Here is an 11,415-nt window from a genome sequence, read left to right as displayed (position 1 = left end):
CAATGTCAACAAGGTTACATCTATGCCCACTTCATCCAAATCTGATGATTTAACATACATCGGCGTTATGCCATGCCAGTATTCTTAGACTTTACTTTTACTAATGATATGATCCATCTCTAGGCGGTCAATAAACCACACGGTTGAATCTTGCTTGAAATTGAGTGCTGGAATAAAAGCTCTAAGGTGGCTTCTTGGCGAATTCTAAATCAGAGTTGGCTTTACAAGATTTTGGAAGCGATGAAACAATTCTTCAAGAGGATTTGTCACCATAAGTCATTTTTATTGTGCCAGTTTCCCCAAAAAAATTTTCATTATTATATGGGGCTTGAAGAGGATCATAGACCAGTTTTACGTGGATTGTTTTTGTTTAAAATGACTTTACTGTTGTTTTCTCATAAGCTTTACATTCGTCTTCTTTTTGCAAATACTGGTTGACAGATTGTTGTCTTTTGGCATCCACGATAACAAGGCATCTAGCAAAGGAACTAGTATATCTGCCGTGTTAAAAGAAATTTCAGCAGCTTTATTTATTAAACTTAGTATACTAATTCAAATTTGAAAACTCTTAAACTAACATTTTAATTAATATTTAATTTAATATCAATCGATAAAATTTGATAAAAACCATAAAATAAATAATTAAAAAAATAAAATTAATATAGTAATTTAAATTTAAAAAAATTATAATTTGATTCTTTGATTAATATTTGCCAATCAACTAAACCAGTAATCCGGATTATGAATTTTATTGGATAAAATTAAATTTTTTATTTTATTATATAATAAAATAATAAAAACTAATTTATTAATCATTCAATATTAAAAAATAAAATTTTATAAAAACCTAAATAATAGAATTGAAAAAAAAATCCAACCCATGCACTCTCTAATGTTTTTTTCTTTCCTGGTGTCTTTTTTTTTTTTGAAAAAAATGCAAACACATGAATAAAATTTCATAAAAATCTCTTATTAAATAATAAAATTAAAAAAATGTACCCCTCACCCCAGGCCAATTTATTTTTTTTCCTTTGTGTAAGGTCATCTGTCCCTTCTTTTTCAGAAAAAAAGTAGAGTGCCTAGGAGAAGTGACCCCCAACCTCTGATATGCAAACCGCAGTCACCACTTGAGCTATAACATGAGGATGATAGAAAATAATTAAAAAATATATATTTACCTTGTTCACTATTCATATGAGTAGTTAAACAAAATCCAAGCCTTTTAGTTGTTTGCTATATTTTTTACCCGCACTTCAATGTGGATACAGCAAAATCTTTATTCAAAATAAAGAACTATTACCGTAAAAGAATTGTCATTGATTCAAGTAATAATCTAAACAATATATGTATATAAAAGCAGCAATAATAAATAAAATAACAAAAGAACAAGGTGAAAAGAACAAACCTGAATCTAGTTGGATTATTAAATAATTTAATATTAATTTAATAGAAGATAAATCATAAAAAATAACAAAGTAAAACTAAAAAGAAATAAGAAAAAACATAAACTTTTGAAAAATAAAAAAAAAACAACAAAGTAAACTCAATTAAACCTTCTAGATTTGGTGCAATCTCAAAAATTTATAGCTCGTTAAATTTTAAACTTGGTTTTAAATTTATAGCTCGTTAAATTTTAAACTTGATTTTAATTAAAAAACTTAATTCTTAATTAATTTAATTTTGAACAATGAAATTATTGAAAAATATTAAAAAAATAACTTGCAAAAGAAAAAAAAAAGAAAAAGAAAGAAGAAAGAAGAAACAAAAAAAAAATGAGGATAAAATTTGAGAGAAAAAAATCCTAAGGATTAAGTTTGAGAAATTTTTTTTAAAATAATTCCAAACAAAATAAATAGAAATTAAAAGAATTAGGATAAAATTTGAAACATTAAAAAAATCATAAAGAGTGAAATTAAAAAATATTTAAAATTGATAAACTATTTATAGATTAAAAAATAATAAGGGGTAAAATAAAAAAAAAATTATAAAGGACTAATCAAATAGAATCAAACTGCAAAAAAAAAAAGAAGATAAGAAATAAAAAAGCATTGGTTTAAAAAAAAAAACTAAGCAAACCCAAGTAAATTTTCTAAATTAGGTATAATCTCTAAAATTTGCAAGTTATGAAATCTCAGACCTAGACTCAATTAAGAAGTTTAACTTATAAAAATTAATTTTGAAGGATGAAATTGTAAAAAAATATTAATAAAAAAAACTTACAAAAGAAAAAAACAATAAGGAGATAAAATTTGATAGAAAAAAAACCCTAGGATGATGAAATTTGTTAAAAAAAATACCCTAGGATGATGAAATTTGTTAAAAAAATAATCCAAAACAAAATAAATAACAACTAAAGGATTGAAGACCAAATTTAAATGATAAAAAAATTATAAGGGGCAACATTAAAAAAAAAACATATGGAATTTGATAAATTATTTATAGATCTATATATTTAAAAATAGTACAGAATGAAATTAAAAAAAATAAATTAATATATTATTTGTAGATTAAAAAATAGTAGGAGGGTAACATTGAAAAGCACTTGTAATTTCATAGGTTATTCCAAAAATAAAAATAAAAATAATAGGGATAAAATATGAAGGAAAAAAAATAATAGGGATTGCACTAAAATTTTGCATGAATGACAAATTTCATGGAAAAAAAAAGAAAAAAAAAATGATTTTTAGCGCCAAATCAATAGCGCTTTGTTTATATTATCACTGTATAGAGAATATTGAGAGAATATTGAGATCTTCCTAATGCTATCTTGAAAGATTGTTTTTAAAAACTAGATAGCTCCACACGCACTGTCTAAATGACATGGGAGTTGTCCACAAGTAGCATATACATTACACGTCTAATTTTTTTTTTAAAAATAACATTAAATATATAATAATTACAATAACACCACCAAAAAACTGCAGTCTACAGTCTACAACAAAACCAATGAAAACTATTAAAACATCCTTATAAATGAATTGTTTTTTGAATAGCGTCAAAATAATTACTTTATACTCAATAAAAGAAAAGTACCGAAACACTCTGGAGCCTAAAGCATAAGAATTTTTTAATCCAAGGCTATAACAATGATTTTACTGAGAATAAAAAAGAAAAATGACATATTTAACCCCATATTGATAAAAACAATTATGTAACGGTAAAAATACATTCCTGGCCTTGCACGCCCATTTCACACCTTTACAATTACAATGATTGTCAGTTGTGTCTTAGAGCACAAGAACTTCTAAGAGAGCTGGTGTTTGGATAATAAAGTAATACCTTTGAACTTAAGGCTGTGATCAACTGATCACAAGCCAGTTCCAGAGAAAAACGAGGAAACATGCTTAAGATGGTCCTACTGAATTAAATCATCACGACATATGGCACCAGCTAGCATTACTAGCGCTTAAAGTTCAAATAATTTTTGGGAGCTTAGCACTAAAAGCAACCCATGGCTTTGCCACTGAGCTGCATTGTTTCCACAATCACCTTCGTTTATTCACTAGAATAATGGCTTCCTTTTATTAAGCAGAAAGATTGGGCTTAAAAGTGATTAAAGGTGGGAAGCATGACACAGAAACTGTCATCACAAGTGACAAAAGCAAAGTTCAGGAATCAACTCATGCTCCTTGAGCCATTTTATTATTTATATATAATGTCCACAGAATTTCCAAAGTTCAGGAATCAACTCATGCTCCTTGCGCCATTTTATTATTTATATATAATGTCGACAGAATTTCCGTCAATTGTTCAACAAGTGAACAAATTGCGCCCTTTCCATTCTTATTCTCATCATTCAGTGTTGAGTCACTCCCAGGAATTCAAGATCACTATTTATAGGGGAAAGGATTACTCATCCATGTGAACTAAAGACATTTCACATCTTGTTTACTACGGTTCCTTGTATGCAAGAACACTTAGAATTAAAAAAAAAACGATAGTCACATAATTTAAACAATTACAACAGAAATAGCTCACAACGCAAACTAAGAAGCATGATGGAACGACAGCCTACTAGGCGAATCAATTCTTACCACCAAGTCATCTTCAGCATCAGATTCATCGCTGTAATTATCAATGATACACGCCTCATTTGTGCCTGTACTCTGCAACGGGGGAGCATGAGTTTTTCCAACTAACTTTCTCACTTCAAGACTCTTCCTAGCATAAGTAGCTTCTTCTGATGGGGCACCAACTTGCTGGCACGATGCGGTTCTTAAAACTGACAAGCTGTGTGATCGCTTGACTTGGCTACCAGAAAAGCTGTGGGCATGCCTCCGCATGTCAACCTTATGAAATGAAACAAGAAGCCAGAAATTCAAAATAATCAGGACCTAAAATAGTGAAGTTCCATTATCAAGAAATATGATGAATTCTAATGGCCACAAGCCATGATTTGGAGCTCCCTCTTTATATATTTTCATAGCATGGAGGCACAATGAACTACATCAAATGGTTACATGAAAGAGTAAATTGATAAACAATAAAGTCTCTGAGCCTGAGTTATTCAATATAAAAATTCCAGAGTTCTGCATTTTTTGCAATGATCTCAAGAAGGAGCTTTGCAACATATCTTTGCAAATAGATGTATATTGAACATACCATACTGCCAAATATGCTTAGTTGCATTGCTCTCACAGACAAGCTATTTTCTGATCGACAAGTCCCTACACAGTTCTGCTCACGTTCCCTTGGTTTGTACAAATTTTCAGGCCAGCTCAAAAGACCACCATACTCTCTAGTGAAAGATCTGTGGGGGTTATCGACCGATACTAATGATGATGATCCTCTCCTCAAAGCACCATCCCCTTCAAATGCTGCAATATCAAAAATGATTACCCTTGCTCTTGCCTCAACTTGATACCGGGATCCTTGATGAGAGTAACTGACTGCTTGGGCACCTATAAACCAACAATAGCAGTGACCCGGTTTAAATGGCTTCTAATTGCCACAACCAACAACCAAAAAGGACATTGGTTGAATAAGACTAGTTTAACACAGCAACAATCTATGTCTACATAATGGTCAAGTAATATATGATTAACAGTAGACGATTTATGTATTCAAATGCAAATTCATCAAATTTTCTCATTCATCATTTCACTCAGGATCAATCAAAACTCATTGTATTTAATAAATATAAAAGCTCGCTTCCTAAAGAAATGAATTTTTGTGCCTACCTCATATGATTTTTCATTTAGACTTGTAGGATGATTTTATAATTCTTCTTGGATTTTGATTTTTCATGCATTTGTTTGAGTGCCAAAAAAAAAAATTCAATTTTTTGATTGAGGGGAAAAGGTTCAGCTTTTCTCAACACATGTATTAACTTATACAGTCCTGGGGTGCTCATGTTGATGTGGGAAATTGACGAGTTCTGTTTTTTTAAAACACATCCAATTAAAATTGACGAATTGATTATTAAGTAACATAATGACAAACAATAAGGGTAACATTGATCAAATCAAATGTTTTCACAAACTTCGTATATCCATATAGATTATAGGTGTGGATAATTCCTACGGAGATGACAAATCAAATTCACAACTTCAAAGGAACTAGTTGGCTTTCTAGTTTCAATTGATAGCCCATTAATTAACTTGTCTCTGAAATTAAGGTGTCAACAAAAACTAAATCAAGTACAGTCAAAACCATACCAAAATTGTAATCATGAAAAGAACAGAAGTGTGGAGGTCATTGAAAAGAATAGAAAGAGTGATGATATAACCATTTTGTTTTTGGGTGGCATAGTGGTATAACGTTTTCTTCTCTCTTCTTTCCCCCCCGTATATCCTATATATATAGAGCATTAAGAATAGTTTGATAGTATTCTACCTTAGTATTTGTCTTTTAAATTTTAAATATATTTTGTTTATATATTTAAGCATATTTTGGTTGAATCAAATGTTTCAGTAAAAGTTTGTGCATTTATTTATATATTTATGGATTTTCATGGATGGACAGATGACATTGACATTAACATAAAAAAAAAGCATTTGATGCTCACTCTCACTGCATTACTGTAATTAACATTCATTTTGGACCTATTTAAAAGAAAATTAGAACAAAAACTACATTTTTTGGAGGAAAAAAAACTGACTCAAGTAAGAAATTCCAGACAAATTCAAAGACTAATTTTGACATTATCCTGAGTGAAATATATTCCTATTTCCAGCAGTGGCTTGGTGATTGGTACCCAGAGGGCTCATTGAGAAAGTACCATGTTTGATGAGAAAGTGTTTGAGCCATGATAGGCTATTGGGTTTGGGTTGTGACTAGACCTCTAGTTCTCCTGTGTACCAAAAAAAGGAATTTGTTTGATGGTTCAAGAGAGTGTATGCCTCTGTCTATCAGTGTCATTGTGGTTGTCCCAGGGACCAAAGTAACAGAGAGGTCCAAGTGTAACAGATGCACTTGAAGGTCAGTGGCTGTTTGGCAATTTTTCCAAAACTACAAACAAATCCGTTAACTTTGAAACAAAATGAGCATAAATTACCTGATATCCCTATCTTTTGAAAGCTTTGATTTCCTTGTGGAGGCAAAAGTACTGCAGGCGATGCAATCAATTCATCTTGGAAACCATGGGCTTTTAAGAATCCTTCTAATAGAAAGCCAATATAATGACGAGGTATTTCTATAGTTTCTCCCCTGATGCCTGTGGTCATCACTGACCTTTCTGCTACAAGGGCTCTCAACTCTTGCATTGGCATTTTTTCAAATACTTGAGGAAGCAAGAGTTTCGCAATAACGATTGCACTTTCCTGCAACACCACACAAGAAAAGGAAAGAGGAATAAAGCTTCAAGTAAAGATCAATAATCATACTCAGCATACCTCAAGTCACTTTACCCTCTTCCAAAGTAGGTGGACATTATGAGGCAACTAGACACTGTGGACTTGGGAAAAATCCAATTCTTGACTCATTCAAAATCTTAATCAGAGTGAGTAATTTCATTAAAGGAGAAGAAATGTGCTGAATCTAAACCAAAATGTATAATTATACCTGCCACAGGAAATCTTGAACTGCAGGGTCTGACCCTAGCAGAGGAAGTATTTTCTCGCTTTCAATAAAAAAGCAGAGCACCACAGAATCTGTTATTATGTCACATATGCAACGTTTCCCAACTAGCAGTTCGTACAGGCCTAGTGTACTCCCATGAGTAAAAGTTGGATGCAATGAGTGTTTGCTCCTAACACTCTGGCTTGTCCACTGCCAAAAAATGATTCTCTCATTGGTAAATTGTCATGTGTTTGTTCCCAAGGAAAATAATAGTACTTCTGACTAATTTCTCAAATCCAAAATTTCTGATATAAATGTTATTTACCTTGACAACACCACTGGAAATAAGCCAGACACCATTGGGCTTGGAGCCTTCTTTGTAAAGGGGCACACCACGTGGTTTCATTATTTCTTTGGAAGAACGTTCAAGGGGTTCACGCACCATAGAAGGAAGGGCTCCCAACAGAGGATGGGCACTAATGGAGTCAGTTATTTTGGGAAGCATTACTAAAGGAGGATTCCTTAGAAATCTTTTCAAGTCAGTCTGCATTAGAAGATTAAAACATTTTAACTCGAATTTACAAAAACTGAAGTGCATTGACCAGAGATCATAGAATTGTTAAAGGATGAAACCAAAATCACCTGGACAGCATCATGAAGATGAAGCATTTCCTTTTCTTCCAATAACCCAACCTTCTCAAGATTTTGGACATAATCAATTAAATGGTTCAGCACTGAATATGTTGCTTGTCTTGTTTTCACAACACGTAAAACCTGAAAAAGTAGTTAATAATTAATTGTGTTCTAACATCCCCTGATTTAGTCGCCATATCTACAATAAACTATATGAATGAAACAAACCTGATGACCCACCAACCTAGGTTAATCAATTCCTCCCAGAATTCATTATACCTGAACAAATATACAGGTACAGTTAAACTTACAAACCTGAGGAAATGTAACACGGACATCTTCCAAGAACTTTCTTGCTTCTTCTCCTTCTGCATTACTTTCATTAATGACTATAGAAGCAATACCACTGTCACCTAGAAGTATAAGAAAGGGAGAAGTCAAACTTCTCACAGAATTCTACACTATATACATGGAAAACAGTTATGCTCTTTCAAAAGGAAATAAATGTCACTTTACTGGAAGCCACCGAGAATCAGGTTGTTATCAGAAACATTTTTAAAGTGGTAAGAAGATGTTTGACCCAAGGGAAAATATCTTCCCATATACATTATGACACAGAAGAAAAAAAACTATATTGTAGGAATCATGTCTGAGTCTAACTACCTATTACTTGTCATACCTAAATCAAGATCATCATTTACTATTATCCAGGTATTGCAGGGCATCTCAGAGCCTCTACAAATTGGACTTTCCAATTCATCCAAGAAACAGCAGAGAGAAAATTAAGGGACGGAGAGGGAGAGGGAGAGGGATAAGATGAGAAGAGAGGAGAGTGGACAAACAGAGATTTTGGAAGCAATTAGAAGCCTCAATGTTCAAAAGTCAAACAATCATCAATAGCAAACTTGACTGCTATGGCTAATAGGGTGTTCTTCCACACTCCAAATGGATTCAGAAGGAACAAGAATTCTTTGCCCAAATAGGAATAGAACGACATAATAGATCAAGTCAAGGAACTGAAATTGAACTTCTAATTCTAGATTCTATTTTTATTATTCTTCCTAGAATAAATATACTAAAATTCCTTTGATGGTTCCTAATTAGTTACTTTATCCCTATCAAAAAACCATTTCAACCCAATAACTTAAATTGTTAGGTGAGGTCCAAAATTTTTTTTATATTAATCTCTAACACATCCCCTCAAGTGAAAGCCTTTTGAGCTTGAAGTTTGCACACATACAGACTACCTTGTTATTAATTAGAATGAGAGTAGTGAGATTTAAACTCATTACCACTTAGTGAACAATGGTTTGATGTCATGTCAAATAACCATCTCAACCTAATAATTTAAACTGTTAAGTGAGGTCCAATAATAGTTTTATATTACTCTCTAACAATCCTAAAGGAATTTCATCAAAGCTAGATTCAAGATAAACCAAAAGGAATAGAACGGTATAATAAAACCCAAGTCAAGGAGCTGAAATGAAATTTCTAATTCTAGTTTCTATTATTCCTCCTACAAAAAATATCCTCAAATTCATTTGGCTGTTCGTAACTATTTCCTTTTTCCCAATGCAATTTGATTTCAAAGAGTTATACTGCAGATAAACCAATAGCTCAGAATCCACAAAAGAAGTCCTCTTCAGTGCAGGCTGCATTAGAATAGAGACAACCTCATAAACCAATAGCTCAGAATCCACAAAAGAAGTCCTCTCCAGTGCAGGTTGCATTAGAATAGAGACAACCTCATGAAATTAGTCAAAAAAGAAAAAATCTACCATTAGAATAAGCAGCAATCTCAACATGAACTATCACTTAAATTTTATCTTTGTGCCACGGAAGAATATTAGATGTTGACATGTGATCGCCTGCTGGAAACTAAAAGGCAAAGTAGGATTAAGAGATTGAAATGTTCTACATCTTGCCTAAGAAAGAGCTACCAGACTAACTTACATGTATTCTAAGTTCTTCTCCAAAGCACACATTTACCAATAAAATCCCAGTTTCCTTGTCTTTTCTTTTTTCAAGAAAAACCGAGACATGCTTTTAATGTCAGTATATGTAATCATAAAACAATCAGAAAAGGAGCCAGGAAGAATTCAGTTTTGACGAAAACAGAATCTGTCAATAAATAAAGCCATAAGACTAGCTTCAACACCGTACCACAAATCAACAGTGTGCCACTTTCAATGATATTATGTAAACTCTAAAGCAAATATTTAAGAAGCAAGTGCAATGTAGACCACAAATCAACAGTGTGGCACTTTCAATGATCTTGTGACAGCATGTGAAAACCTTCATAACTTCACAAGTCCTACTTCCACCTGGTGTTGAGATTGTCTTAGTAAGACATGTTTGGGAGATGACTGTACAGGGATTAGAAAGAATTTACCATTAACATGGAAAATAGACTTTTGCAACCACAAAATACCTTCACAACTACTATAACACGGATACAAGATTTCCTCGAAATTGATATAAGCATCTCTTTAAAGAAAATTACTAGAGCATTATATGGAATAGCCATTATAAATTTATGTAAAGTTTGAAGCAAAATCACAAGAAGCACACGGATTAAATGATAATGACCATGTAGGTGCAATTTTCCTCTGTTAAGATTGGTGTACAAGAAGTTGATAGTTTCTGATCTTACAGCCAAAAAGGATTTAGAAGTACATGAACAGAAAATATAACACAATCCATGTACTGCATTAAAGTAAAACTGTAAATAGAAAACCAAAGAAAAAATATTTTAAAGAAAAGGTATTCAATCATGTAAGATTTTGTCCATTAGAAATTTACCAAATAGCCTACCAAAGTGAGTAAATTACCAATAAAGTCATGTAGTTGTCTCCGTGCAATTCTATGGGCACGTAGAAATGCAGCACAAATGTAGCATGCAGATTCAAGCCTCTCTACAGTGAAATAAGTAACCATTTTTTGAGGGAAAATGCTTGCTTGAAGGAACTTGTAATAATTTGGAAAATGAACATTGGATTGCAAGCCCTTCCAATCACACAGAGGTTCATGGGAAGCCAAGTCGATTGCTTCATCTACTGATTGCATCAAAATGTTTGCAGTTGTTTGTGTTATCCTTCCCTCATCAAGCATCCCCCAATAAGCAGCCTGAACTCCTGGTAAGGAAAAATATTTAAAAAAGGGCATTCACTTGCATATTTCAGCTATAGCTGGTTTAAGAAAAAATAGGTCATGAGAATCAGCTCAACAAAAAAAAAGTTTCTACAACAGAACTTTGATGCATTGATGACAATAGCATCTTCTTTGTAGATCCGCTAGGTAACATAACAAGCTTTCATGTGGATTTATAAACTCGCAACCTTTGCTTAGTGGAGCTGATGGTCCTTTCAATTATTGATGGATTTATTGATTGATGCAATGCATGTTTTTCTTTTCTTCCTTCTGATTTTAGGCCTTGTATGAACTTTTATTACAATATTACAGTGAAAAAGTTATTGTTGTCCTCCAAGGCAAATTTATATTTTCAAACTTTTTTCCCAAAAGCACATAGGAGAGAGAAAAGAATTACAACTGAGATTCTTCGTATAATCAAAAATGAAATCCTTAGGCCAACTACATGGGCTACAGTCCAAATTCAAAGACGCTAATTAGGCATCATTCTTGTGAAACTAATTCTTTCCCGAAAGCTGAATGTTCTTTCTCCTCTCTCTCTTGTCTTGTTTAATACTTTTCTTTAATGGTGTACATGTTTCAACATAAGTCTAGGGGTGATCATGATAGATGGGCCCAGAGAAGAGCCTGTCT

At 32.4% G+C, this 11,415-nt stretch overlaps 1 protein-coding gene across 4 annotated transcripts in view; it reads right to left on the bottom strand.

Annotated features, from left to right (window-relative positions):
- Positions 1-3,676: 3,676 nt before the first annotated feature.
- The window catches only part of LOC105125895 (sodium/hydrogen exchanger 8-like), a 44,831-nt gene continuing 37,092 nt past the window's right edge, over positions 3,677-11,415 (bottom strand). For all 4 annotated transcript variants that reach the window (XM_011026558.1, XM_011026564.1, XM_011026573.1 and 1 more), the window contains 8 exons: positions 10,464-10,766; positions 7,948-8,045; positions 7,642-7,773; positions 7,325-7,543; positions 7,003-7,209; positions 6,497-6,761; positions 4,603-4,901; positions 3,677-4,289 (listed from right to left, as the gene is read on the bottom strand). In XM_011026558.1, the coding sequence (XP_011024860.1) occupies positions 3,987-4,289; positions 4,603-4,901; positions 6,497-6,761; positions 7,003-7,209; positions 7,325-7,543; positions 7,642-7,773; positions 7,948-8,045; positions 10,464-10,766 (1,826 nt within the window). In that variant the 3' untranslated portion in view covers positions 3,677-3,986. The remainder of the gene's footprint in view (positions 4,290-4,602; positions 4,902-6,496; positions 6,762-7,002; positions 7,210-7,324; positions 7,544-7,641; positions 7,774-7,947; positions 8,046-10,463; positions 10,767-11,415) is intronic.

Source organism: Populus euphratica, unplaced genomic scaffold (genome assembly GCF_000495115.2).
Source record: "Populus euphratica unplaced genomic scaffold, PopEup_1.0 scaffold1.1, whole genome shotgun sequence".
Classification (NCBI taxonomy): domain Eukaryota; kingdom Viridiplantae; phylum Streptophyta; class Magnoliopsida; order Malpighiales; family Salicaceae; genus Populus; species Populus euphratica.
Note: the sequence above shows the minus strand (reverse complement) of the source record. Positions and strands in the feature narration are given on the sequence as shown.